Consider the following 27715-nt stretch of genomic DNA (forward strand, 5'->3'; position numbering starts at 1 on the left):
CTGTGTAATGGACGAGCTCAGGCACGTATCTCTAAAATGAGTCACAAAGACGTGACCAGAAATTTTTGAATTGAGAAACACCACGAATATCTTTTCATAAATAACGACGCCATTGATATTCATAGGTTTCCACAAGTTCGACGAAGTGGTTGTCCTAAAGTTAAATGTCATATTAAGATTTGTATTACATTTCCATAGGTTTTGTGACTCCCCAACTGAGGAGTTGGATGCACGGACGCCTAAAGGTCGAGCGAAACGTGGCCGCGGCGCAGCGCCGACCGACATGACAAACTTTACCGAGACGCGGTCATCGGTACACAGCAAGCTACGAAATGGTGGCGCGAAGGGACGGAGAGCGTTGCCTTCTCCTACGCCGTTCACGCCACCGAGACCTGACTCCAAAAGAAAACGCACTTCGGAAGCTGAGGAAAGACCTCCAACGCCGAAAGCTAAACGTCCGCCTCCCACACCGTCTTCCCCTCCCCCTGATCCCGTCCTCCTTGAATGTCCAGAGCCGAATTGTTCGAAGAAGTACAAGCATGCGAATGGCCTCAAATATCACCGGTCACACGCGCACGGCTCGCCCGACGATGACGACAAGGACGGCTCTAGCTCCGAGCAAGAGGAGCCGGCAGCTGAGCCGGCGTCACCGGCACGACCGCCATCCGCCCCGGCCACGCCCGCCACGCCGGTGAAGTCTCCCACGCCGGCCAAGTCGCCTGAAGCCAAGGTTGACAAGTCACCGGAGAAGTCTCCCGAGAAGCCAGAAGTGGACGCGGAGTCTCCGCAGCAGCCTCGGTTCGCTGAGGAGTTCATAACGGCGTCTGAGCCTCCGCCCGTGGTGGACCGGCCGCAGACGCCGCCGCAGCCACCAGCCACGCCGCCTGACGCACTGCCCACGTTACAACCTACACAGTTTAAGGTAAGCAATTGCTACAACAGCTGAAATCATAAAAGATCTTTTCGCTGACCGACTGCCAAGAAGGCTTATGTTTTTATGAGTAATAGTCATGATCGTTCAGTGACAGTTTCCAAACTGTTTTTATGCAAACATTCATAATTTGGCACATTACAGGTGAAGCCTCGGTCAGCTCTGATGGCGGAGGAGCGCAAATCCACGGAGTCTCCGGCGGAGGAGTCTCCCGGCAAGAAGCGCGCGCGTCGCTCGCCGACGCCGGGCGTGCGGTCGCCGGCCTACTCCGACATATCGGACGACGCCGCGCCGCCCGACGCGCCTCCCGACGACCCTGCGCACAGGCCCTTCCCGGTCTACCATCAGGTAATTTAACTTTATGGAACTATAGAATCCGTTTTATATACGAATTGCTAAGCGAGACGCCTCTAAGTTCAACTAAGTTGTATAAAATGAAAGACAAAGCTACATAGCTAACGTCAACTTTTTAATAATTCTTTGAGGAATCAAAGTATTTTTATAAATTGTAGATTTAAAATATTCATTATATTCATTTTCAGATAGTTAATAGTTCACTAATTTCAGAGGAGGATATTAGATGTTGTCCCACTTATTCATGTTATAACTTCTTTTAATTCCAGTTCTACGGGCAGCCGTCGTACATGCCTCCCTCACATCCTCCCCCTGTGCTTCCTCAGTCTTCCGACAAAGGCAAGGAGGATCTCTCCAAAGGCGACCCTAAGGGTGATCTCAAAGTAAGTTTCTTATTTCCAAAGTAGAAAATCGTATGGTATTCTTCTAATATTTAAGTGAATCAAGCCTAAATTGTGATCAAATTCTTTCCAGGACGGCAAACCAGACAACGGACCTCAGAAAGTGTTACCACAGCACTTTTACCCTTACAATTACGTTCCAAACTTCCCTTACAACGTGGAGCCCGGTGGGCCTCCACCAGGACCGCCCTTAGAAGACAAGAGCAAAGACAGTGACCGTTCGAAGACCACCCCTAGTCCGTTAGACAAGAGTAAGCAACAGCGACCCCCTGATGGCAAAGAGAATCCGGCTCGGCCGAATGATAACCACCAGATATTGAAGGAAAGCATTGAAATGAAGGCGCAGATGGGCCCTTATGCCTTCCAAAGACCTCCGCTTGGGAGAGACGAGGAATTGAGAAGGTGGGTGTTGTAATTTAGCTTTGAAAGATGCTTGATGCAACAAATTGTTTAGATATTGTTAAAGTGCTCATTTATAGTTGAGAGTTGCTAACATAGCAGAGTATCCACGATTCGTGATATTAGATTATCTACATGTTTTATTAGTATAGCATCGTAGAGGCTATTTTTAAAGCTCAATTTTAATTACATATGATTGACATGTCATCACATTATATTTCAGATACTACATGAATTTTGATCAAAGAAGAAAAGAAGGGGGCAACGAGTCGAAGCCCCCCGGGATGGCGGCGGGGGCCAGCGGGCCCGCGGGGCCGGGGAGCCGCCCCCCGCCGCAGCCCGCGCACAAGCAGCCCCCCAAAGACAAGGACGATAAGCCCAAAGAGGAGGTCAAGGTAACTAGAGCTTCACATTGACACTATGGTCACAGGGTTACCAGGGTTCAAATTGAATAAAGATGGCCGAAATATTGCCTTTTTTTTTAACGACTTCAAAAATCATCAAATGTCCCCTCCCGCTTAGTAGCGGCGAGGGAGTGTCAGACTTACTGACTAAAAACCGTCGTGTTCCGTCGTAGGCCTTTTTATGTGCTAGGGCCGCGGTATCTCTTTCGAACAACCCGCAGCCCACAGCCTTTTTTTTGAAGTCTCACTAGCTGGTAACCCTGGTATCATAAAGTGAACACCACCGTCAGGCTAGACAGTTCCCAACGTGGTTGGGGATCGGCTTCCTGCTAACCTTAACTAATTTTAGACGGAGCCTTTGCCGCCTGATCAGCACTACCCACCCTATGGCAGGGACCGATACCCTAAGGTTAGACCCGATAGCAAACTTTTACAATGTACATGCGAAGATGGAAGGAACTATGTAAAAATAGTCTATCTTTATGGCAAATTTCATCTCAAGCAGTTTAAGAAACAAATATACTCACTGTCGTATTTAATGAACTTGCCAACTTACTCCAAATGAGTTCACGCCAAACTGCAATAGGTGGAATCGAATTCACAAAGTCACTATCTCTCGATTGCCACTACGTAGTTTGATCGAAATGCACGGTAGCTCTAGACAGCCCGCAAAAATGTAAAAATGTTTCTGGTATTACAGGTTAAGCAAGAAGGTCAGAAGCCGACAACAGAGACGCAAGGCCCGCCGCCGCCGCCGACCTCGCAGTACTACCTGCCGCCGTACATGCAGCCGGGGCACTACGGCGCGCTGCCCTTCGACCCCATGTACCGCGCGCCGCTCAGCCCTATGCTGGTGAGCGGCTTCGGCGGCGGCTGGAGTGTCCCCCGCTACCACGCGCCCGAGGACCTGTCCCGCCCCGCCGGCGCCAAGCTCGACCTCATGCCGGGCGTCGCCGGCCCGGGGGCGCAGCACCCGCCCAACTTCGCGTACGGCGGCGCTCCTCATAAGATACATGAGTTGCAGGTATGTTGGTCAATTAATTTGTCATGTTGACTTATGAATTGGCCTTATGTTTTTGGGATAACATCTGCGGGCTATCTAATTTATAATATCTCATTTTTTGAGTTTGCAGACGTTGTGTTGCTATTTCCCCTATTGAAAGTTTGTAATGTAGCTTTAAATCTTTATAGAGAGAGTACTAAAGGATACACATTTGCAGGAGCACGCGAAGTCCCCGCAGAGCAAGCCCCGCGCGGAGGCGCCGAAGGAGCCCGCGCCGCCGCCGCGCTCGCCGCGCTCGCCGCCGCCGCAGCGCCACGTGCACACGCACCACCACACGCACGTCGGCCTCGGCTACCCGCTCTACCCGCCGCCCTACCCCGGTATGTCACACACTCACTCAATCACTGCTTCATAACTAACTTGCTTTCTAATCGAACCGAAACGATTACGTCCACTCTACACCCCTCGGCCGAGCGACCGACTGCGGTCGCTAATAATGTCATGTGCTTGGTTGCAGGGGCCCGATAGCACGGGACGGACGAGCGGGCCAGCCCCGCCCGGCCCTAGCTATCCGTAGAGAGATGATAGTCGAGGCGCTATGTCAGAGACAGTAATGGAAGATTATGTTTTGCAGCGGCGGCCGTGCTGGCCAGCACGCAGGCCGTAGTCAACTCGTTCCCGACGCCGCCCAAATGAGAGCCGCCATGACGCCCCGCGGGCCCCGAGCCGCCGCGAGACCGCCGCGCGTAGACGCCGCGGACGTACCGCGGACTGTATCTCTATGCCAGTAGCCATAATTTAAACACTGTGATCTCGCGTAACCCACAAATGTGTATGTGATGTGCGCTTTGAATGTTATAGAATGTGTCCGGACCGATAGTTACCTTTTATAGTTGAAGAGTGTTGTGTTATGTTGGACTCGTCGATGGATGTTGTGGGCTGCGGGCGGCGCGGACCTGCCCCCGTACGCCACGTTTCATACGTTACTAGTGGAAGCACAAACTAGTTTTGTACATATTAGTGTTATGTGTAAAGTACCCTACGATTGTTAGTGTTCCATAAGGGTTATGTAATATAAACATCGAATTTTCCGATTCTCCCTCTGGGCATTGTACTGAAGTTTGAAGCCCCGTGTCTAAAATTTATATCATTGCGAATACAGCCTAGTAAGATCTTTATTTATGATATCTGCATTCCACAAAACGAAAGCGAGCGTATCTAGATTTAAAGTATAATATTAGTTAAGTTTTAAGTAATCTAGTGTAAGTTTAAAGGCGTCAATGTGATCATTACAATATGAGTCGTAGCGTGCACAAATCGTACTCTGTCTCGATATAGTGAACAATGACTTATTATTATATAACGTAGAGAGCATCCTATAGATTCGTCGAGTGTTTCAACATCGCTGTGCGTGTATGTATGTCAGGCTTTTAATCATAAATATTAAAATCTCATAGTCCGATATTTCTCAGTTACAAGAGATTAGGGTTTCTGTACTGCACAATAGATAAGAGTGGCATTCTCCTGTGTTCGACGACAATATTATTTCCATGCATTTAACATACCATTGACTTCCTATTAGATTGACTCAACGGGAATGTAAGCTATTGTTTCGTAGTCTTCCAATCGGTTAACGTGGGGAACTCTTATTGTGTTGATGCATCTATTTTGTATTGAATATGTACTGAGGCGTTTGTTATTTAATTTGTAACTGTTCAGCCGGCGCGCGCGAGTCGCGGCACTTCTGTCGGCATTTCACCTTCCTAGAGACATTTGTAACACAAGATTTAGACAATTACATTCAATATATTATTGTATTGTAGTGATATGGTATTATTTTCATGACATTTTAGTAAATGTACGCGCGTACCTGTTTCATATTAAATTAACAAGAACAATGTTTTGTAGAAAATGCGGGGCCTAAATACCAATGTTTGTATGGTATAACCAAATAAAACAAGTCTGCAATGAATATTGGATACCCAGTGACTTTCTATCTCTTGTTGTATACTGTGGCTTCTGAGCAAATATCTACTTAACTTTATCAGAATCTAATTGTTCGGTTGATTATGATTCATCAATGTGATTGTTGATTAAAATAAGAGTGATTAATATTTAGATGAGAGGAAGAAAAAGCAAATTGCAAATTAATCATAATCAACTAATTTGGTTTCAGTATATCAGTAGGGAAAAAATGTTGGAACAAGAATTCTGTTAATGTCTATAAGTATTTAAGCCATAAAAATGTGAATTGGATTTTTTATTGAATAATATCTTAATTGCATACTGACTCGTTAAATGTAAGAATGTGAAAGCTATACCTGAAAGTACATGAGCACTAGGTGTTCTGATGTGTGGGCCGGCTAACAAGTACTGTAAAAGATAACAAAATAGTAATAATCAGTTGTGATTACTTCTATTTTGAGATATTACATTGTAATCATGATTAACTAGCCATTGAAGTCTCATGAACTCAGTATCACTGCTCAAGTATTCAGTTAAGGCTTGTAGCAGTATGCGGTGTCGCAATGCGATGCGGTGTAGCAAATATAGGATTTTAACAGAGATGCGATAATTTAGCAAATTGAGTGGGGCATGCGATGCACCGTATAGTAAATATGAGCAGGAAGTTAGTGTTTGGTACCGTCGCCGGTACCAGGCGAGCATGGCCGGCAGGAGCTGACGTGCCTCGCAGCGCTCGGTGCATTGTCCTCGGACGCATAGACTGATCGATGTTTCGTTTCGAACCCCGTTCAACCACGGATATTATTACGCTTTCATTCATTGTGTACCAATCGCAACTTGGTATTACACTTGATCATTGTATTTATAATGTATCAATATATATATAAATGAACATTTGTGTATTTTTTTGATGTAACTAAAGCCAAGTTTGATTTTACTTAGAAAAGAATTCGAGACGTTGAAAAAAGGAATAATAAAGATAAATTATTTCTTAAAAAAATGTGTTTTATTTCCTGCTTAAAGTGTCAGTAAAATTAATGTTATAAGAGCTTATTGTCATGATTAATACATTATGCTTACACGTTACTGTATTAATGACTAGGAACAGAGTACAGGGCTAAAAAATCTAAAAATACATAAAATTACTTATTTATACAGGTACAATTACAGGCAATAAAAGTGCAACTTAATTTTAAAGTAAAACAATGTGAGATGTTCCGTGCAGTGGTAACTTAAATAATGCACAAGTTATAAATAAGTTAAAGCTACTTATAATGTCGAATAAATTATTCAAAATACTGATTACTAATGTAAATCTAATATTATGCGAAATGTGTTATAATAATTTATGTGAAACCATAAAAACGTCAGTGGCGACGGCTTGAGTGGCAGTAAGCTACATTTAACGTAACTATTGTATTGTCTTTGTAGAGGAGCTAACAGTTCGTTATTATTGTTTAATATCTAAATAGTTTAATAACTTCATTAATTATTTTTTTTAAAGAAGTATATGCTTCGTTTTGAAATGTATTTCATTAAATTATAATCTCATAAAATCTCACGTGCAAAAACAGTAGTAAAACTGTTAGCTCCATTAATTCATGTAAAACTCTTTGGTGTCTGATTTGTAACAGTAGAAATACACAACTGTGGTAAATACATTAACATTAAAGCTTACACACTACGGTGCACTTAAAATACAAATACAATTTACATTAAAAATTTAGTTAACTCCGCAAATAAATACTGTCAAAGTTCATTTAATTTAACGCAAGAATTTCACAACCAATGTAAAAATATTGTAGGTGTACCTACTTCAGTCTAAATCATCTGGTCTGAGTTGTCGTTCTCCTTCGCTGAAGAATATGAGCATTGCTTTATAGAGAAGGTATAGGCCAAGCATTCTTCGTTCTTTTAGCGGCCACGATGCTACAACACCATAATAATTCCCAACTTTAAGATTATTTAAGCTGTTTACTCCAAGAGCATCTATCATTGCCGCTTCATATGTATACGCCTCGGCCGGTATGACGTTCTGAAATATGTGCAGACACACGACACCCACTTTGTCAGACCATATGTCTAGGATATGTTGGACCTTCTTGTCTTTGGATGTTTTGAAGTCTTTATTCCATAGAGTTAGTGCTTGGTATAAGTGTGAGTATGGTCGTGAGCGCTTACCTGAAACACATACATAGAATATGCTTAATAAATCAGAAAAAAGGTTAGAAAATAAGGCAGAATTGTAGCTGTTGGGTATTAGTAACAATTATAATGTCAGAAACATTAATAAGTATAAATATGAGAACTAAATACATAGCTGATTATGCTCTAAAGAGGTAAAACTAAAGTACACACAAAACATCACTCAAAGATAACGTAAATTGCATTTAGTAATTTATATTTCAAACTAATAGTGATAAATACTGATAAAACCATCCTTCACTGATATTATAAATGCGGAAGTGTTTTTAATATTTATTTGTTTGTTATGCTTAGACGCTAAAATTGAAACGATTGAGATGACATCCGGAATGAAGATAGGCTGTACCGTGATAGACTTTTTACCCAGGTGCGGAAAGAAGTCGCGGGCAAAAAAAAAACTTGTTTAATATGGTATCATAATAATGTAGTCTGCTTACCTTTCCCGACATAAAATATGGAGTTAATAAACGTGACCCAGGACACATGTTTGTTCTGTTTTCCCGCCTTCGCAGGCAGATTGTCAGTCATTCGCGGGTCTAACAGTAAGTACGTGAACGAAGTCTTTGCTGTGCCTTCGCGCCATTTTTTTGTATTGTCACCGAAATTGGCGCGAGCTCTGTTTTCTAACTCTATGTAAGGAGTGAGATCGTTCATCCAGTCCGCATTTCGTAGTGATTTCTCTATTTCTATGCTGTAGGCTATAAATAGATTTAAGTTTTATTTTTTTAACCTTTAACGAAGCTGAGACATACTAGGCATTATGTTTCTCATTTTTTAATGTAGATGAAATATGTTTAATTTTTAAATAAAAGTGCACATAAAAGATACTTGTGATCACAGTCAGAATAACGATTAAAATAAAGAAAATACTAAAAAACTTGTAACCTTTGTCTAAGAATAATTTAAGCCCAGCTTTACTTGGCAATTTTAATTTTACAACCATTGTAGAACATAAATTATTATATCAAAATTCTAGTAAAAATATAAAATATCGTCATCATATTAAATTCATTGACATGACGTTAGTTTTGTCATCCGTGATTGAAAATGTTTACTTTTTTTAATTATGCACTTATTATGAAGAAGTTCGCATATCAATTCATTTACATTTCTTGCAAAAAGTATGAATACTCCTATTCTGTTACGTTGAATAAAAAAAAATAAGTACTCCATAAATGATATAGGTACTTACTTTTTTTCTGCTGATTAATATTCAAAGCTTTAAGACTCCTATTCAGGGCCTCAACGTCATCCTTGGGTTTTTTCTTCAAAGCCTGCAATTTCTTCAAGTACAAGTTTCTAGTTGTATCCTGTATGGGTCCTGGTGTGTACCCAAGTCTTAGCAGTTCAGCTCTAAGAGTATTGTCATCGTATTGAACTGATGCAGGCAACGATGAAGCTACTGATAGAATGGTCTGGTCTGGACTGATGTATTCCGCGCCTTCGCAAACTGGAAGCCTGCGATAACCACTCATTGTTTATGTTTGCCTAGTACATTTATTAATTGACGCAGGTAAAATACTGAACAGTTTTCGATGAAATTGGCAGGATAGAAGGATGAAAAATAAGGAGAGTAATAATGTAATTCATTTAGTAATTTAGATGCAGAATTGTGAATGCAGAAAATAAATAATGCAGTTCTAATTTATACCGCATTTTAGTGATTAATGAGTACCTAGCCTAGCACCTGATTAAACAAATAATAGCTCAATCATTGTGTTTATCGTTAATGAACTAGATTGTCTAATGACATAGATTTTACTATTATTAGTGATATCTAGACACTTTCATAAGGATTCGTAGTAATTACAAGTAAACAATTAAAAAAAATATATGTAATGAAAATGTTTTCACAAGTAGACTAGGGATTTTACCTCTTCATAGCTTGATTACGGCGAATTCATTCGTAAACTGCTCCAAATACAAAGATAAAAATATCTAGATATTATTTAATGTGTGTGCCAAACATCGAAATCTATTCAGTACTTTTTTATGAACATTTATGATAGGTATACAAGTATACTATATATAATATATAGGTATACAAGTATACTATATATAAAAAACGCGAGAGGGCGCTGCGCTGGGCCTCACGCAAAATAAAAGTGCTCCGTAATAAAAAATCTTTAAAAATATTAATAGTGAATTAAAGTGTATGAAACTTAACTAGTATGTGACACATATAGTAGTTAATACGAGACAATATAGTGAAACAGTGCTTATTAAGATACAGTGTAAATAATTAAGAAAAACAATAACTCTGAGTGTAATTAGAAAAACAGTGCATAAAGTAACTAAATTCATAATAAAACAAAGTGTAAAAACATAAAATACCGTATTCTATAAACGTTATAAACATTAAAGTAAGTTTAGTGCAAAAACACTAACATTTAAAAAAATAACAACAAAGTTTTTAAAAAAGTGACGCCAAAAAGTGATTTGAATTTAAATTGCCATAACGGATTGTTTGTTTGTATAAACATCTAATAACCAGAAAGCATACACTAAATTCGACATCGAATAATATGTACCGGTAGCCCCGTGCAAAGGAGTCCTACTTTTGCCGTTCAACAAATCCACGAATGTCCGTGAGTTCAAATCCCGCTACGTGCATTCGCTTTTCGTTAAGAGCAACATTTTTCAAATAATATTTGTAAGTTATTATTACTACTATGTCCTTAAATTTGACAAGAAATAACAACAGTGTCCGTAAGATGGCGCCACTGGTACCTTGTCACAAATGTAAAAAAATGGTCTATGTAAAAAATACCGCTCTATGCTCTGCCTGCAATAATAGATACGAGTTAGACTGCGACGGCTATCCCGAAGCAACATATCGTCTTAAGGACGCAGAAGCTAAAAAGAAATGGAGGTGTAAGTTGTGTATAAAAAATAAGAAATATGCAGACGATAATGTACAGTCTAACATTACCTTACGGAAAAAGCAACCACTCATTAAACCAGTGTCTCCGATACAACTAGCTGCCAACATAAATGAAAATGTAAATGATGAAACGCTACACCAATCGCCAGTACAACACAGCACTATGCTATTTGACTCACACATACTCACAGAATGCGAAACTTCTGATGAATCATACAGTACCCCCAAGATATCTAGAAGTGTTGATAAAACAATAACTGACCTAGTATCTACCTCAGAAATGAAGTGCACAATAACTCAACTTACACTTAAACTAGAAAGTACAGAAAATAAACTGGGAAATCTGCTATCAGAAAACAGTGACCTACGGGAACAAATAAAAAAGTTAACTGTAGAAAACCAAAGACTGGAATCTGTCATAAGCCATAACAAACAGAAGTTGAACTGTTCCCTTACACAACAGAACAACATGTCCACTGCACAAACCTCACCAACTCCAGACGGTCCCTATAACAATAACGACTACGGGAATATAACATTGTTGAAACGGGAAATTGACACACTACAACAACAACTACAGGTCGCAGAACAAGAGATCTCAAAACTCACTGGTCGCATTGAAGAACTTATGCGGCATAGTCACCACGTAAATAAGAATGAGTCTCTAAAAGCTACACAAAATACGGGACTGAACACTATGCCTAATTCTACAAGGTGGCTTAAACCAACTAACGAAAAGAAGATAGTTATCTACGGCTCCCAGCGGTGCGTCGGACTTGCAGCAGCCATATCACGCTCGCGTGCCAACACGCAGTATGAAAGGTACAGAGTCGTCGCTGAAACGAAACCGAATGCTCCAACCAAAGAAATTTTAGTCAACTGTAGAAATAGCGAATTCTCATCTGATGACAAATTAATTATATGTGTAGGGGAAAACGACCATAATCCGACACTAATCTTATCTCAGTTAGAAATAATATTGGATAAGTTTAAAAATAACTGTGTGATTGTACTGAATGTCTTAAATAATGTAAATATAAATGTAAATAAATTGAATTACTCTATAGAAAACCTTTGTAAAAAATATGAAAAATGCTATTTCTTAAACAAAAAGCGCAATAAGCACTTCGAAATATGTGAGTCAATAAATTATGCTATTGATTGTTGTGACTATAATGATAAATACTTGAACCCTAGCGCTATTCGGAAATGGTTAGTGCGTAACAAATCAAGCTCCAATACAAACACCAGTGTAAATGAGCCCAAGAAAGGGACAATTCCTTATTACTTTACATGCTTAAAAGAAAGTAGTCATGATGAACGCTGCGTAAATATGCAAACCGATGTAAAGGCTTCAAAAGGGACCATACCCTATTACTTCCCCGTCTTAAACAAGAATAGAAATCAATCGTTTTTTCGTGCCTAAAAATAACGAAAATATACACAACTTTAAAATACTACACCAAAATATAGCGAGTATCTTGTCCAAAAAAGAATTATTAGAAATAACAATAGAAGAATTAAAGGAATTAAATAACGATCCAGATGTAATTTGCCTATCAGAAACATTTATAAAAAAAGGAAATGAGCACTACGCTAAAATACATAATTACACTATGGCTTCTAATTATTCGAGAGAAAAGCAAAGAGGTGGCACTTGCATATTCGTAAAAAAGGGACTAAATTATAAAGAGTTGACATTTTTAAATAACTACGCAGCTCAAAATGTATTTGAAGTCTGCGGTATAGAATTAATATGTTCTAACAAAATTATAATAATATGTGTATACAGAACACCCCAATCTGATCCACATCAATTCTTAATCAAATTAGGTAACCTTTTGCATAACATATCAAATAAATACAAATCTAAAACGAACATTGTGATAACCGGCGACTTTAATATCAACACACTAAGAAAAGGGAATGTAACAAATGAATTGCAAGATTTGGCAAATAACTATAACTTTAAAATCCACATCAATGTCCCAACCCGGAAATTGTCTTGTATCGATCACATATTAAGCAATATTACTAATGCAAATGCTACTGTCCTACCTCTTCATCTGTCTGATCACGATACTGCACAAATGTTAACCTTTCCTATTAAACCAGCCTCGCAAAACTCTGAAAAATATTATATTTACAAAAGAGACTTTAATATAGAATACGTTCGTAAATTTAAGGTTCACTTGCAGAACATGTCATGGTCCGATGTTTATCTAAATACTGAACTAAATGCCGCATTTAATGAGTTCCATGATTGGCTCTGCCTGCTTTATAATCTCTGCTTTCCGAAAACGAGAGTTAAGGTGAATAATAATAATAAAACACAAAAATGGATAAGCAGAGGACTAAAACAAAGTTGCAAAACTAAACGCAAACTACGGTACCAGTATTATAAAAATAAAAATACTAGTAATAGAAATAAATATAATAGTTACTCTGGTCTACTAAAAAAGTGTATAAGTTTGTCAAAAAAGAACGTAAATATAAAATATATCAACAATCACGATAATAAATGCATAGCAACTTGGTCAGTTATTAAAAGCGAAATTAATAAATTACCCTCTAAAAACAACATAGAAACGATAAAGTCAAATGGTAAAGACATTAAGGACCCCGTCGAAATAGCCTCTGTATTTAACGATCACTACACCAACTTACCACAGATAAAAGCACCGACGAACAAACAACATCATATTCCAAGTAGACATCCAAACTCGATGTTCCTAAAACCTATGTTACCCAGTGAAGTGCGGCTGGAAATAATGTCCTTAAACAATACTCACTCAGAGGGTTACGATGAAATTAATACTAAAATCATAAAAGCTTGCTGTGATGAATTATGTGAAATATTAACGTACCTAATCAATATGTCATTTTCAATGGGCATATTCCCCGATAGATTAAAACTCTCTATAATAAAACCGATATTTAAAAAAGGGGACAAATTTGATGTTAATAATTATCGCCCAATAACTCTTATACCTATCTTATCGAAAGTTTTCGAAAAATGTATGCATAAGAGGTTAATTGATTATTGCAGTAAATTTAAAATTATTGCTGAAGAACAGTTCGGATTTCAAAAAAACAAATCTACATCTTTAGCCATATTTACACTCATGAAAACCATACTCTCTAATGTTAATAACAATTATCTCACTACTGGTCTTTTCTTCGATTTATCAAAAGCTTTTGATCTAGTCTCACACGAATTACTACTAAAAAAATTAGATTCTATCGGAGTTAGAGGCCCTGCGCATCAGTGGATATCGTCATATTTAAGTGATAGGCAACAAAGCGTCGTTATAAACAAAATTAATAAAAATAAAGACATGGCTTCATACCGTTCAAACTATAATCTAAACAAATATGGCGTCCCACAAGGAAGTGTGCTTGGCCCTGTGCTATTCTTAATTTACGTAAATGATATCATTAAAATAACTATACATAAGTGCATATTATTTGCTGATGATATATCTATAATAGTAACGTCCAACAAAACATGTCATACTGTGAAAGACCATGAGGTTGAAATTAATAATACAATAGACTCATTACTAACTTGGCTAAATATAAACTGCTTGAAAATAAACTTAGAGAAATCTGTCTTCATTCAATTTAACCAATGTAACAATTACAAAAATAACATCAATCTTAACATACCTAGCATCAAAGAAGTTACACATACGCGATTCTTAGGCATTATAATAGATAACAATATAAACTGGAAAGAACACGTAGATAATCTAAGTACCAAAATCAATAAATTTGTATATGCTTTAAAAATAGTGAAACGTGTAACAAACATCAAAACGGCAATCATGTCTTATCATGCTTACGTTGAATCATTGCTGCGCTATGGACTTATCGTGTGGGGTAATAGCACCGACATGAATCGTGCATTTATTGCACAAAAAAAGTGCATAAGATCAATCTGGGGGATGCAACCTGACGACTCATGTCGACCAGTATTTAAAAAGCTTGGTTTGTTACCACTGCCATCACTTTATATCTATGAAATTTGTATGTTTGTAACAAAAAACAAAAAATTGTTTAAGTCAGCAAATGAGGTATTACAGCGGAGCAGACGTGATCCATACACGCTAGTACTTGATGACCTACCTAGACTGACAAAGTATAATAAAAACTGCCTTGCAATGTGTGTACGTATTTATAATAAAATTCCCAGACGTCTAAAATTATTAAATGTAAGAGCTCTGAAGGCACAACTTCATGAATGGCTAGTCAAATGTAGCTTTTATAGTGTTAGTGAATTTCTTGAAAGAAATTTTGATCTCAGATAGGTTATTTATATGATAGAGTTAGTTTTAAGTTTGAAATTTTTGCATGCTATAACATAGCTAAACATGCTTGTACCTTTATATGTTATGTAACACCAAAAATACCATGTTTAAAAAGCAAATAAATGATTTATTATTATTATTATTATATTATTACTGACGTAAAAGATGCATATGGGTGAGTCGCTAATTAAAAAGGAAAAGTAAATATACTTACACAATAGGTGAGACCAGCAACCTTCTCTCAATCAACACCACATCTTCCTCTTTGTCCTCATATTTATAATCTTCATGTACATTCGCTAACACGATACTCCCTCCCGAATAGTTGCTGCTGACACCACTACTAGCCGATGATCTCCTAGTATTCCCCCCTTCCCCCTTACTTGTGCACAACCACTCGTTAGTCTTATTCTGAACAACTGCCAACACTCTGTCTAACTCTTGAGAACAATCATTTGAGATCAAACTGCTTGCATTACATTTATTCTTTTGTTTCTTCAAACTACTCTTTGTATTGTAGTTTCTATGTGTAATGTTATTTGGTGAGCCGGGCAGTGAGAAGTTCTCATACACACTGATCCTTTGGTTCATAACATTCGAAGGCTCGCTGGATTGCCTTGTGTCTGAAGTGAACTCTAACCGTTGTATACCACTTATTTGTACGTCGGATAACTTCTTGGACATACAAGATTTAAAGCTAGTGTTAGCGTCGCTCGAGATCCTATCTTTGGTGAGATCGAGTGTTATATTCTCTGTAAAGTCTAAACAGGTACTTTTCCATGGAGCTGACTCGTTATCTAAGAGATAAGTGTCGTTTATTATAGTGGGATACAGCTTATTAATAACTAAACTATTTCTTTCGCACCAGTCGCTGATCAGTTCCGATTTACGAACGCTGGGAACATTGTCCTGTGTGTTCTCGTCAACAATAGGTCCGTATTCAGCGACTATTTCGTCTGTTGTCAATAATACTCTTTCTGTAAAATAATAATTTTAACATGATCAGATAGTTTAGTAAATGGAGAATTTACATCAGTGAGTTTTCAGATTTTTTATATTGCACTAAAAAAGCTAGTCAAACAGGTTGTGTGAACATCGTAACAAATTGGATTCCAACAAGGTTGTTATTTAAACTATTTTAATAAATTAAGATCACTGATAACAAGATCTAAAATTAGCCTTTTTTATGGATAAAAAACTTACCTAAATCTAGTGTATAAGCACATCTGTTGTTTGGTGCATCGTCAGTCTGGTCTACAACATTATGTAGATAGTCAAACACTTCCCATTGCTCCTCCCTGGTGGCATACTCAAATGCTGAATGACCATCCAGGTCCTGCTGCGAGGGGTCACCACCGCAGCCTATGAGGAGCTTCAAGTTCTCTACTCGGCCCCATATGGCTGCAATGTGCACTGGAGTTACTCCATCGTCATTGCTGAAAAAGTATATGAGGATTTTATAGATTTTGAAGTGAGATGTATTTAAGGGTAATGAGAAGAAATTAGTGTGATGTCATAAGTAAACTTGGGGTTGGGGGCAGTGCCAAGTACATTACATCCGCAATTGATGTTACCAACTTATTTATAGCTTGAACATAAAATGGATACAATTGCAAGCAAATTATAGTTACGCAGTTTCAACTATTTAAGTTACATAAGTTAAGCGTGAAGTTACATAAGTGTAATGAGGTCTTATTAATGGGCTCTAATAGCCCTAATGCTCACCATAAATTAGGGTCTCCCCCATTCTTCAAGAGTAACTCGGTGCATTTCTTGGACTTCTCCTCGGGCTCTACACCGACAGCGAGGTGCAGGAGTCCAATACCTTTACATGGTATAATCTGGTTTATCTGCACTGGTGTTTCTCTGAGGATACTTTCTAAAGACCTGGAAATATTTAAGGCATTAAATATTATTTTGTTCATTCTATGTTTAGACTAATACATATTTTATATATTTTTTTAAGAGGAAGCAAAAATTCCTCTACCAGGAATGTACTTTAATTTTTTTCCCTACAGACAAACTGTCAGTATTGAATCTTATTTTTGCAACTTTAGCACAAATAAAAACTATTTGTTCTGGTAATTTTGGTCTGGTATCAGCAAACAAAGGAATTGCTATTTGAATTCCATGTGGTTGGATGGTAAATCTATGTGAATGCTAAGTTTGAAATAGTAATTATAATATTTTTTAACTAATTTTATATATATAATGGGTATGGACATAATATATTTAAATCACTAGGTTCTATATTGCAAAATATTTTGTTCATTTTATTCAGTGATATAAATATTATGTAATTTTCGATACGGATAAAAAATATTCGATAGAGCAAAAAATGTGGTGCAACTTTTCCTTAGTGGGGGGTAACAATGTAATAATACATATTTTAGACTCTGCTGAAATTCTTGCAAATTTGCAAAAAATGCCATAAATAAAAGCAAAAACCGGTTACTCGGTATTAAATTTGGCAGCAGATGTCTTGAATAACACAAAGATGTAATAATAATCACTTGAAACATTCTGGTTTCGAGAACGGCAGGTGTTCATGATCGTCAAAAAGGCAATTTTACAGAAAACTTTATTACAAAATTGTCGTACATACCTTTCAGAGCCATTCTGAATTATATCGTATAATTTGAACAACTCTTTGTATGCCGTACCCATGATTTTTGAAAGTAAACTGTGTATTAGTCATCGGCTTCCTAACTTGCGTTCATTTCCTCTGGTGTTTCCTGTCTCCACTACGTAACAACTTTTACACAATAGATTGGCATTGAAAAACTTTATCAAATACACATTGGTATCAATTATCCTCATATTATCGCAAGTCCGAGGTTAAAACACCCACTTATCTACTGTATTTTGTTTTCTAAAATAATTTAAATTAACGTCAAGCTACTCTGCGATATTTTGTTTACGTTTGGTGAGCGTTCCTTTTCACGTACAAAGTTATGTCACTTTAAGCGTTCCGTTTATCAATAAAGACATGGAGTATTTTATTTATTATTTAAAATGTGGATATACGATGAAGTAGCTATGATCTTTTATTTGTTTATAAAATAGTATTTTCAGTTGAGATTTTAAGGGACGCTTATCAACGTTAAGTCAACTTAAGTTTGTGAATTTTAAAATAAGTGTAGATGGCGCTAGTTGGCTGTTGTCGTATCTATAGGCTCGCTCGTAATTATTCCAAGTGGGCGCGGGCTCAGCAAGTTTGAGTGTTAAAAAATAAATTTATTAAATTACTATATGAAGAGCTACTAGCCGCATGAAGCTCGAAACTCGAAGATAGGTACTGTTTCTGGATAAAGAAATGAAACGACATAATATAAAAAAAAACATGCATATTTTTTATAATAGCCGAGTTGGTAACCAATTTTACGTCATTGGAGTAAACTTGTAAAACTTCACACCTGTAAAATAAAAATGAACAATAAATAGGCATATTAATTGTTGATCTACTTACCACTTACCATTCTTTATTATTAATAATTGTCAGAAAAGCTTTTCTTACCTGTAGGGTTGATGTGTACTGTTAATTTTTCCCCTGGTTTTAATGTTTTCTCCTTTCTGACGTTGTAAAGATCCTGAAATTGTTGAAAATAAGACGTATCTAAGTAATAGAAATTATTCGCCATCTGGCTACTAGGTCAAACCTCTTCGTTCTAGATGTCCCTTCTTCCTCCTGGATAGTAGTAACAGGTAACTAAAAAATCCAGGGTTGTGGGTAATTTTACTATGAAGGTGCAACACTTATTAAGTATGTGCTGTATTATGATATCTAGGTTAAATACTCGCCTTAATATTATACTGTAGCGATGGCAGTTTCATGTTTTCATAAGTGTAGGAGACTGTCACGAATGTGGCCTGCATATTCACAAAGGCAATAGCACGCGCCCCCTCTGATAACTCGCGGTGCCAGATCTCCTGTTGCGGATGCTGTAGATGGAAATTTCGATTGAAAGGGTGGGCAAAGTGAAAATAATTAATTGCTAGAATTGAAATCAAAGACCTCTGCTTTCTATTTTTATTTTCACTATTTTACAGGTCCAGAGACGAAAGTACCTCATATCGTCTTTCTAAAGTACCTCCGGGGTTTCCTTACCATACTATAAAATCTACTATTCCAGACCCTCAAGCCTTGCTTTCCCAATTTGTCCTGACTGACAGCAATGACGTCACGGTTCAGTAGGATTTGTTTGAAGGCTGGATCTATTTGCGCCAGGTCCACGCTCATCATCAGAGGGGCAGCTAGGATCGACCAGACAGCCATTTGCACTTGAGCCTGGTCTACTGTTAAACCGGAGTTTCCTACCACCAACTGAAAATAGCGACAGCATCAAAATTAAAGTGTTGCATTTGGTCTTATACATTGCATAATCTGTTGAAGTTAGCAACCTAATTTCCTCGTTTCGGGATATACCTATATAAGTATGTATCATTGTTTCCTAAAAGCTGATGCATTTATATACATAGTAAACAGGTTTGATTAGTTTTTGCTTTTTGCCTGGCAACAAATCCCGACTCTGCAAATCTCTGCTATGAAATTCGTGATGGGGCACGGCACCATACCATATCAGGATCATTCCAATGTCCAGGGCCCGCGTATGGGGCCAGCCTGTCCTGGTTGTCTCCAATCCATGTCATCACACTCTGAACGGAAGACCAAGAGTTCCGGATGTCGTACCAGTTGCGCCAAATGTTGCAGCTATCGGCTACTGAGCTGTAGTTAGGCTGAAACGTAATGCTTTGACAGAGACCATAATATTTCCTATAGAGGCAGACCTTTTTCCAGCAGAGAAAGTTTAGTCTATGACGACTTTTTTTTTATAATACACAATCTACTTACGCGAATACCGTTGGTTTCTTGGAAGAACGGCCAGCTACATGCGTATAAGATAGGGCGGCCAGTTGCATTTAGTATTCGCCCAAAGGCCGGATACCCTGTGACAAAACAAGGTCTTCTATAGACATTTCATAAATAATGGATATACATAATGTAGAGAAGCCTATCGAAGAGATAGCGCGTCAACAGGATAAAATCTTCACCTTTGCTCATTCCCTCAACGTCAGCGAAACAGCCGTCTAGTTTGAGATAGTCAGTCTCCCAACTGGCCAGGGTATCAGCATCATACAGCTCGTGCCCCCTGATGCCAGGGTACCTCTCACAGGTCAAGTTGCCGTAGTCCTCGTATAGGCCAAACAGTAAGCCTTTACTGTGAACCTGAAATCAGGACATCGACGGTAAATCCTATATCTTATCTAGATTGACTCAATCTGCTTCAAACCGGCATTAAATGTTTTGCCAATGGAAGGAATGTTTTAGAAATATTAGCGATTTAAAAAAGATTAAAAAACCTCCTCAATTGATAGTTATGACTTCAATCTCAGTGACACGGCCTAAAAGATACCTACGGTAAAAACGGCTTGACGTGAAATAATGAGGGTCTTCTCAATTTTTTCTGCCACAGGGTGGCGCCACGTATGCGTCTGGTCCAAACAGCTGTCAAATAGTAGATATGGAATTGTAGGGTCCGAACTTATTTTTTATTGAAATTCCGTTATATTGGAAGTGTTATTGATTTTATTATGGACTACGGTCAGGATAAGGTTTCCGAACTAAAAATTGAGCTAAGAGAGAGGGTGCAAAAGTCACTGGTAGTTGAAAAATTTGTTAACACAATATGATTTAGTTTTTTTATTTACTCAACCGCAATAGTAAAACAATAATGCAGTGCTTTAATTATAAAATAAAAAAAAAACACTAAAATCGTTCACTATTCATAGTAAAGATAAGCACTTTGACAGTTACCTGGACCTGACGACTCGGTGCTGCCACCTCGTGGACGCCATTTTAGAAAACCCTCATTAAGTAAATCGATTTAGATGCAAAACTGATACTTTATACCCATAAAGTATCATCTTCTGAGTGACGTTTAGAGCGCAATTGTAAAAGAAATTGAAATACTTACATAGTCAGAAAGAGCTTTCATTCCACTAGGGAACCTCTTTTTATCAGGGACGAGGCGGCCGTCAGAACTTCGTTCCTTCTCCAGCCAGCAGTCATCTATGGTGATGTACCGGTACCCGGCAGCCAGGTACCCCTCGCTTACCATTAAATCGGCAGTTCTTCTTATTAAGTTTTCACTGTCAAATTAAGTAATCGTTTATTGGAATGCCTCTTAGGATTTTAGTTCAAATAATTCATTAATGGTTTTTTTCTTGCGCAATCTTGATCTTTCACTTCGGCGGCTTTGTGTTGAATGTTTAGGCTCATATATCGATATGAAGAGGAATGGTAGTAAGCACATTACAAAGATCGGGTATTTAGCCGAAATCAGACGGACTGAAAACTTAAATTGGATTTTTTTTATAAAATGTTTTTTGCTTACACAATCCACTTTAGATGTGTTTGAGAAGCTATAAAACCATTTAAAATATGTTATGGAAAGTCCAACAGATCTTACCTTATACATTCATTAGGTTTAGCATCACAGTCGATGGTGCATCCAAACCGCAGCCAAGAGAGCCATCCCATGGGGGGAGTCAGTGCCAAACCATTGTCCAGGGCCTGAGCCCAACAGAGTCCACAGGTGAAAAGATAGAGTATATGCACAAACATAACGTCTAGAAATAAAGAGATGTAATTTGTTAGCTAAGGCTTTGAAATTCGGGATTCAACTTATCGTATTTTTCCCAATTACGTAAGTATAACTTCGAGTTTTCACCGGAATTTCCCGCGTTTTTAGGTTGGTAATAATAAAATTAAGGATGCAAACGCGAATACAGACTTGTTCTGATAGTTATTGAATTGAAACTAAAACGATAGATAGCATGAACTTCGTGGATAGGTATTACCGATTGGTATGTAGTTATATTAAACATTTAGATAACATTAGAATGTCGACGGACGCCATTTTCTTGCAGATGAGTAGGTTAATGAAGAGTTCTATTGATACCTATATTTATCTGTTTTAATCAAGTCTTTGCCTTATCACCTACTAGCTTCTGTCAGCGGTTTCACCCGCATCCCGTAGGAACCACGACACGAACCCGGATAAAAAGCCTTCCTCGATAAATGGGCCATCTAACACTGAAAGAATTTTTCAAATCGGTCCAGTAGTTCTTGAGATTAGCGCGTTCAAACAAACAAACAAACAAACTCTTCAGTAATGATATGATAATGTAATAGGTAGTCCATTACAAATGATAGCAGTTAATTTCATATTCACTAAACTAAACATACCTATTTAATTTTTGTAATCAAAATACTGGCAAAAATTGCCTACTAGTTAGGTACTTACTTCTTGTAAGCACACGGTTTTTCGCCGTGTGTCCAAGAGTCCTTAAACCACGATGGTTTAGAAGTTGTAACTAATGAAATGTAAAACAAGTTATCATGAAGTATGGTATTTCAGTAAATCAATCAACGTTAAACATTCCTATATTATCGTGAGCTTGACTTAAATATTCTACATTCTAGTATTTTAGGTCGCCATATAAAAGGCCATGTTTATAGTTTTATCACCCTTCAGCTAAGTATTTTTGTGATATAAGGTACGGTATTTGTCTGGCATTTTCAAGTTTTTTATTGCTAAATTATTGAAATCATTTTTGTACATTGTTTTACTGTTAAACTTGTAATATTTACGGAATTTACTGAAGCGTATTTAATTTACACGTGCTGTTGTATCATTCCAATTTATTTCCAATGATCCTGCAATGAGCAACACATGAATTAACATCCATCTTAAATTGCTTTGGGACTGGTGAGATTCAATTGTTATTCAATCGTCACATTATTAACTTAGTAGAATCAAGCCCCCGGCATTGGCCATGATCTTCTTGCTATTTCGCAAATAAGTAACAACATCATCATCAGCCTATCGCAGTCCACTGCTGGACATAGGCCCAGTGGCGTAGCGTGGGTATCTGCCGCCCGGGGCAGTTGTCGATTTTGCCGCCCCTTCCCGTGTATTTTTTTTAACAAGTGTTACTGGCCGTTTGTCATTTTTAACCGACTTCAAAAAAAGGGATATTTTTTTGTATCGACGTTAAAAATCATCAAATGACCCTTCCCGCTGTGGGTTAGCAGCGGTGAGGGAGTGACAGACTCTTACTGACTAAAAACCGTCGTGTTCTGTCGATGGCCTTTTATGTTCCAGAGCCGCGGTAACTCTCTCTCTCACTCTTCTCAAGTAGACTTTTCTTTTATATCTTTGTTACTTGAATTCTTGATGGTTTGAAAGTTCGAAATGCGCGAGCGTAGCGAGCGCGAAATTTTTATCGGACTTAAACCAAATATTACGTAAAATTTAGCCCAAACGTACTTAACCTTTTGTTTGTTGACAGATGCAAAAATAAGGGCATAACGTTTTTGAATACGCGAGCGAAGCGAGCGAAATTTTTATCGGACTTAAACCAAAAATTACGTAAAATTTAGCCCAAACGTGCTTAACATTTGTTTGTTGACAAATGCAAAAATACGGGCCATATATAGTTTCTGAATACGCGAGCGAAGCGAGCGCGAAATTTTTATCGGACTTAAACCCAATATTACGTAAAATTTAGCCCAAACGTACTTAACTTTTTGTTTGTTGACAAATGCAAAATTAAGCGCATACAGTTTCTGAATACGCGAGCGAAGCGAGCGCGAAATTTTAATAATTTTTTATTTAAGACTCAAAACCAAAATTACGTAAAATGTAGTGTCACGTGTGTTTTAAGTACCTGACAATAATTAAGTTTAAAAAGTTTCAACTTTCTTGTTTAATGTTTTATTATTGTTAGACAGTTGTATGTAGTTGCGAACAATTTTTTTTTAATTGGGTAAATTTTGCCGCCCCCTAAAAGCTGCCGCCCGGGGAATTTGCCCCCCCTGCCCCCCCCCACGCTACGCCACTGCATAGGCCTCTCCAAGTGCACGCCACTGAGATCGATCTTCGGCTTCTCGCATCCAGCTCCTGCCAGCCGTCTTGCACAAGTAACAACATCTAGAGATATTCTTAAGCTATTAATTTCTTCTTAGATGCTCGTACCATCACTATTTCTCCTCGTGTGTGAGTTACTGACTTCTAGCCAAGGTCTGGACAATGGTTTGGCGTTAACTCCCCCAATGGGCTGGCTGTCATGGCTACGTTTTGGATGCAATACCGACTGTGAGAAGAAGCCAACCGAATGTATAAGGCAAGTTCTGAATATTTGATTAAGAGACACTTACGCGATTCTTCGTCTTCATGGCGCAACTTTGGAGTTCACCAGGGCTGCAGGATTGTTCGGAATAGTTACCGAGGTGGACAAGGGGCTAGAAGGAACAAAGTTGGGTTTTCTTCTGTAGAAGTTTTACACTCCCTTCTATAGAATTCACACATTCCATAAAAATTCAAAACTTGGTAATTATAACATTGAACAATATAAATATACTTGCACTCCCTCACTTAAAACTCAACTTTACGTTATATTTGACTTTTTTATAACGCGTAAATGAACAGTTATTTTCTTGGTGGTAGAAATAATCAAACCAAACTATTATCTGATTATGAAGACTGCCTAACATCGTATGATTTATTACTAAACATGTGCAGTGAAACCTTAATAAAGAGGACAGCGGACGCCATGGCCAGCGAGGGTTACTTGGAGGCAGGGTATCAGTATGTGACCATAGACGATTGCTGGCCGGAGAAGAGTCGAGATGATGACGGCCGCCTCGTTGCTGATAAAACTCGCTTTCCTAATGGAATGAAGGAACTTTCTCGTTATGTACGTAATTAAACCTTAATAATATAGTAAGCTCCTTAATAATAAGATCAGAAGGCAGTACTTACTCCTTGATACGGCGCGTATTGTGAGGTTTCTGTCTCTGGGACCCTAACCACCGGCACCTTGGACCCTGTGCCCGATATCGGTGACCATCTATTTTTTTTTTAATATGTTGACAAATAAATGAACTACAATAATAAGCTATCCTTGTTGAAGGAACTCATTGTGATGGCAACTTAATCCCCTCAATTTACCATTAATTACTGTAATTGATGAAATTATTGATTTATGTCCAATTTCAGTAGTCTTTCAAATTATCTTTATCTATTACCACTGCACACCTCGATTAACAAAATAATTGATTTCACTAAATGATGTGAACGTTGTGACCTTTCAACTAATTTTGCTAGTTCCCTCTATTAACGTGTAGGTCCACAGCAAGGGTTTGAAGTTCGGTATCTACGAAGACTATGGTAATTTAACCTGTGGTGGCTACCCCGGCGTGATGGGCCATGAGTTGATAGACGTGGCCAGCTTCGCAGTATGGGAGGTGGACTATGTGAAGCTGGATGGATGCTACGCTGAAGATATGGACACAGGTAGCTATCGTTATTTGATTTAGTTATGTTCATCCTCGTGCCTTTATTAAAGTTTCTTCGGAAGCTGGTGGGCACCTCCCTCCCTATCTGACGACATCTTACTTTTAGTTTTTTCGTCGCTTTATTTTTATTTCTTTTGGATTTTGTTAGTTCATGACTATTACTTTTAATCAGGTTATCCCCTATTTGGCAAGCTGCTCAATTACACACATCGTCCAATATTGTATTCCTGCAGTTGGCCTGCTTATCAGAATTCTGTAAGTTTATTTTACTTTGGCAATTTACATAATTATTTATTGTTATACCATATGCTGTCTTGGCCTCCTTGGTATTTGCATACTTAGATCAACGGACACATAAGTCTTGTAAAGATAGAATACACGGTTACGTATTTTCTAGCCTAATTACACAGCGATAGCAGAGTCCTGCAACATTTGGCGTAACTATGGAGACATACAGAACAACTGGCAGTCTGTAGTGAACATCATGAACTGGTTCGGAGAGCACCAGGATGACTTCGTTCACATCGCCGGCCCGGGGAACTTTAATGATCCTGACATGGTATGAAGATTTTAGTACAAAAATATTTTCGCCATGCTTGACCATTACTTGCCCATACTTACTTAATTCTTACATGATAAACACATTCGATCGGTTTCTTATATTAATATTATCACCTGTCTCATGAATTGCCTATATTAAACCTGATACAAATGCAATACAATACTATAAAATAACAATACGTTTGTAGGTCTGTCAAAATTCACACTATAAGTGATTTAGTGTTTTTTAATACCATACATATATCTAGCGCCTATTTTCAGCTCGTCATAGGTAATTCTGGACTGACAGTAGACCAAGCTCGAGTGCAGATGGCTGTATGGTCAGTCCTGGCTGCTCCTCTCATCATGAGCGTGGACTTATCTACCATTAAGCCAGAGTTTAAGGAGATTCTGCTGAACAAAGACGTCATAGCTGTTAATCAGGACCCTTTGGGCAAACAAGGCTTGAGGGTGTATAACGAAGATGATATTCAGGTAACCATACTATATCCCTACGAAAAATATATCCTATATTCCTAGCTATGTCCCTAGGAATAAATCTAAATAAATCTAAATACTATTTCGGGAACTGGTATTTTTTATTTATCTCAAAATCTGTACATTATATCTATACTAATATTATAAAGAGGAAAACTTTGTTTGTTTGTAATGGATTAACTCAAATACTACTGGATTGATTTTAAATATTCTTTCACCATTAGAAAGCTATATTATCTGCGAGTAACATAGGCTATATTTTATCCCGGTGCTGGCAGTAGCTAGCACGAGACGCGGGTGAAACCGCGGGAAAACGGCTAGTTTTAAAATAAACTAAATCTATATTTACATAAAAAAAAGAAAATTCGGGAATTGCCCCTTAATTCTCTCCTTCAACTTTTTTCTAGATTTGGATCCGGGAATTATCGAACAATTCACGTGCGCTTGCGTTTGTGAACCTTCGGACCAATGAAACTGAAGTTCTGTACACACACGAAAAAATAAAACTGCCTACACAGGATTATATAGTAAAGGTATTTGACAAAGCTTGGTCAAGTTCGTCCTAACGATCGTGAAAAGATGCGTAACTTTTAACATTACTTACCAAAAACATTGCAAATAAAAATAAATAAACAACTTAATTCAATTTTGCAGGATCTCTACGGGGAAGAAAACGATACAATTTTAGGAAGCACAGAAGATTTTAAAGTAAAAATTAATGCAACAGGTAACGTTTAAAATGAATGTTTTGAGTTATAGGTGAAAGTTACTTAAATAGAATTGTATTGAACAGTCTAGCGTAAGAGACTAAAAAATAAATGGTTTGTGCTAGAACGCAACTATGATATTAGTTTTTTTCCAGGCGTCAAGTTCTACAAATTCATCCCAAAAGCTGACGAAGTCGACCCTATCTGTGAAAACGAAATTATATAAAATACTAGTGGAGATAAATTGTTTTATTACATCTATTTACTTATACTTTATGCAGTATGTACAATGGCGGACTTAACGCCTTAGGCATTTTCTGCCAGTCTACACCTTAGCGTGGTGGTGAAAAATAAGAATCTTTAATCCCTCATTTAATGGTTTATTGGTAAAGCGGCTAAAGTACCTGAAGAGCGATGTATGATGTTATTATGATATTAGGACACAATCAATAAATAGGAACTAATCTTTGGATAGGAACAAAAACAACAAAAATGTTGTCTTTGGCATCCATCGCTCAATAGACATTTAGATTCGACTTTTACTAAACAGGTTTAAAGTATAATAAAAATGTTGAGCTATGGTCGTGTTTACAGTCCAATTGGACGGCAAGAGCTTGGAGCCAATTTATCAATAATCCGATGTAATCATAAAACCAGTTGGGGTTAACGCCCGGACTGTTTAGTGAAACAGGCCACGAGCTCGGGAACCGTTAGGATTTTAATTATTTTCTAATCTACATGTTAATTGGAA

General features: G+C 37.9%; 4 protein-coding genes across 10 annotated transcripts in view; 2 read left to right on the forward strand and 2 right to left on the reverse strand.

Moving 5' to 3' along the window:
• The window catches only part of LOC110371241 (zinc finger protein 608), an 88328-nt gene extending 81871 nt beyond the window's left edge, over positions 1–6457 (forward strand). For 5 of the 7 annotated variants that reach the window (XM_049845036.2, XM_049845040.2, XM_049845039.2 and 2 more), the window contains 9 exons: positions 199–922; positions 1076–1279; positions 1555–1668; positions 1760–2088; positions 2309–2480; positions 2839–2898; positions 3190–3513; positions 3710–3872; positions 4127–6457. In XM_049845036.2, the coding sequence (XP_049700993.1) occupies positions 199–922; positions 1076–1279; positions 1555–1668; positions 1760–2088; positions 2309–2480; positions 2839–2898; positions 3190–3513; positions 3710–3872; positions 4127–4188 (2152 nt within the window). In that variant the 3' untranslated portion in view covers positions 4189–6457. Of the gene's footprint in view, positions 1–198; positions 923–1075; positions 1280–1554; positions 1669–1759; positions 2089–2308; positions 2481–2838; positions 2899–3189; positions 3514–3709; positions 3873–4009 lie in introns of all 7 variants that reach the window. The other 2 variants (XM_049845041.2, XM_049845042.2) reach the window with 2 other exon arrangements.
• On the reverse strand, positions 6442–17814 carry LOC110371242 (ankyrin repeat and LEM domain-containing protein 1). Its single transcript, XM_021327400.3, has 7 exons — positions 17462–17814; positions 16582–16743; positions 16060–16292; positions 15071–15833; positions 8855–9120; positions 8100–8360; positions 6442–7638 (listed from the first exon to the last, which is right to left on the reverse strand). Exons 1-7 carry the CDS (start codon positions 17521–17523, stop codon positions 7274–7276), a joined length of 2112 nt encoding a protein of 703 aa, XP_021183075.3. The 5' UTR covers positions 17524–17814; the 3' UTR covers positions 6442–7273.
• Positions 17815–18152: 338 nt separating this feature from the next.
• LOC110371293 (alpha-N-acetylgalactosaminidase) lies at positions 18153–21496 on the reverse strand. Its single transcript, XM_049845053.2, has 9 exons — positions 21327–21496; positions 20832–21006; positions 19909–20083; positions 19709–19803; positions 19432–19593; positions 18965–19180; positions 18658–18798; positions 18374–18446; positions 18153–18272 (listed from the first exon to the last, which is right to left on the reverse strand). Exons 1-9 carry the CDS (start codon positions 21479–21481, stop codon positions 18238–18240), a joined length of 1227 nt encoding a protein of 408 aa, XP_049701010.2. The 5' UTR covers positions 21482–21496; the 3' UTR covers positions 18153–18237.
• Positions 21497–24447: 2951 nt separating this feature from the next.
• Positions 24448–27208, forward strand: LOC110371292 (alpha-N-acetylgalactosaminidase). The gene is made up of 8 exons (XM_049845051.2): positions 24448–24618; positions 25049–25217; positions 25392–25474; positions 25617–25778; positions 26042–26254; positions 26665–26790; positions 26912–26984; positions 27120–27208. The coding sequence occupies exons 1-8, from the start codon at positions 24475–24477 to the stop codon at positions 27188–27190; spliced, it is 1041 nt and encodes a 346-aa protein (XP_049701008.2). The 5' UTR covers positions 24448–24474; the 3' UTR covers positions 27191–27208.
• The last annotated feature ends 507 nt before the right edge of the window (positions 27209–27715 follow it).

This window comes from Helicoverpa armigera, chromosome 15, assembly GCF_030705265.1.
Source record: "Helicoverpa armigera isolate CAAS_96S chromosome 15, ASM3070526v1, whole genome shotgun sequence".
Classification (NCBI taxonomy): domain Eukaryota; kingdom Metazoa; phylum Arthropoda; class Insecta; order Lepidoptera; family Noctuidae; genus Helicoverpa; species Helicoverpa armigera.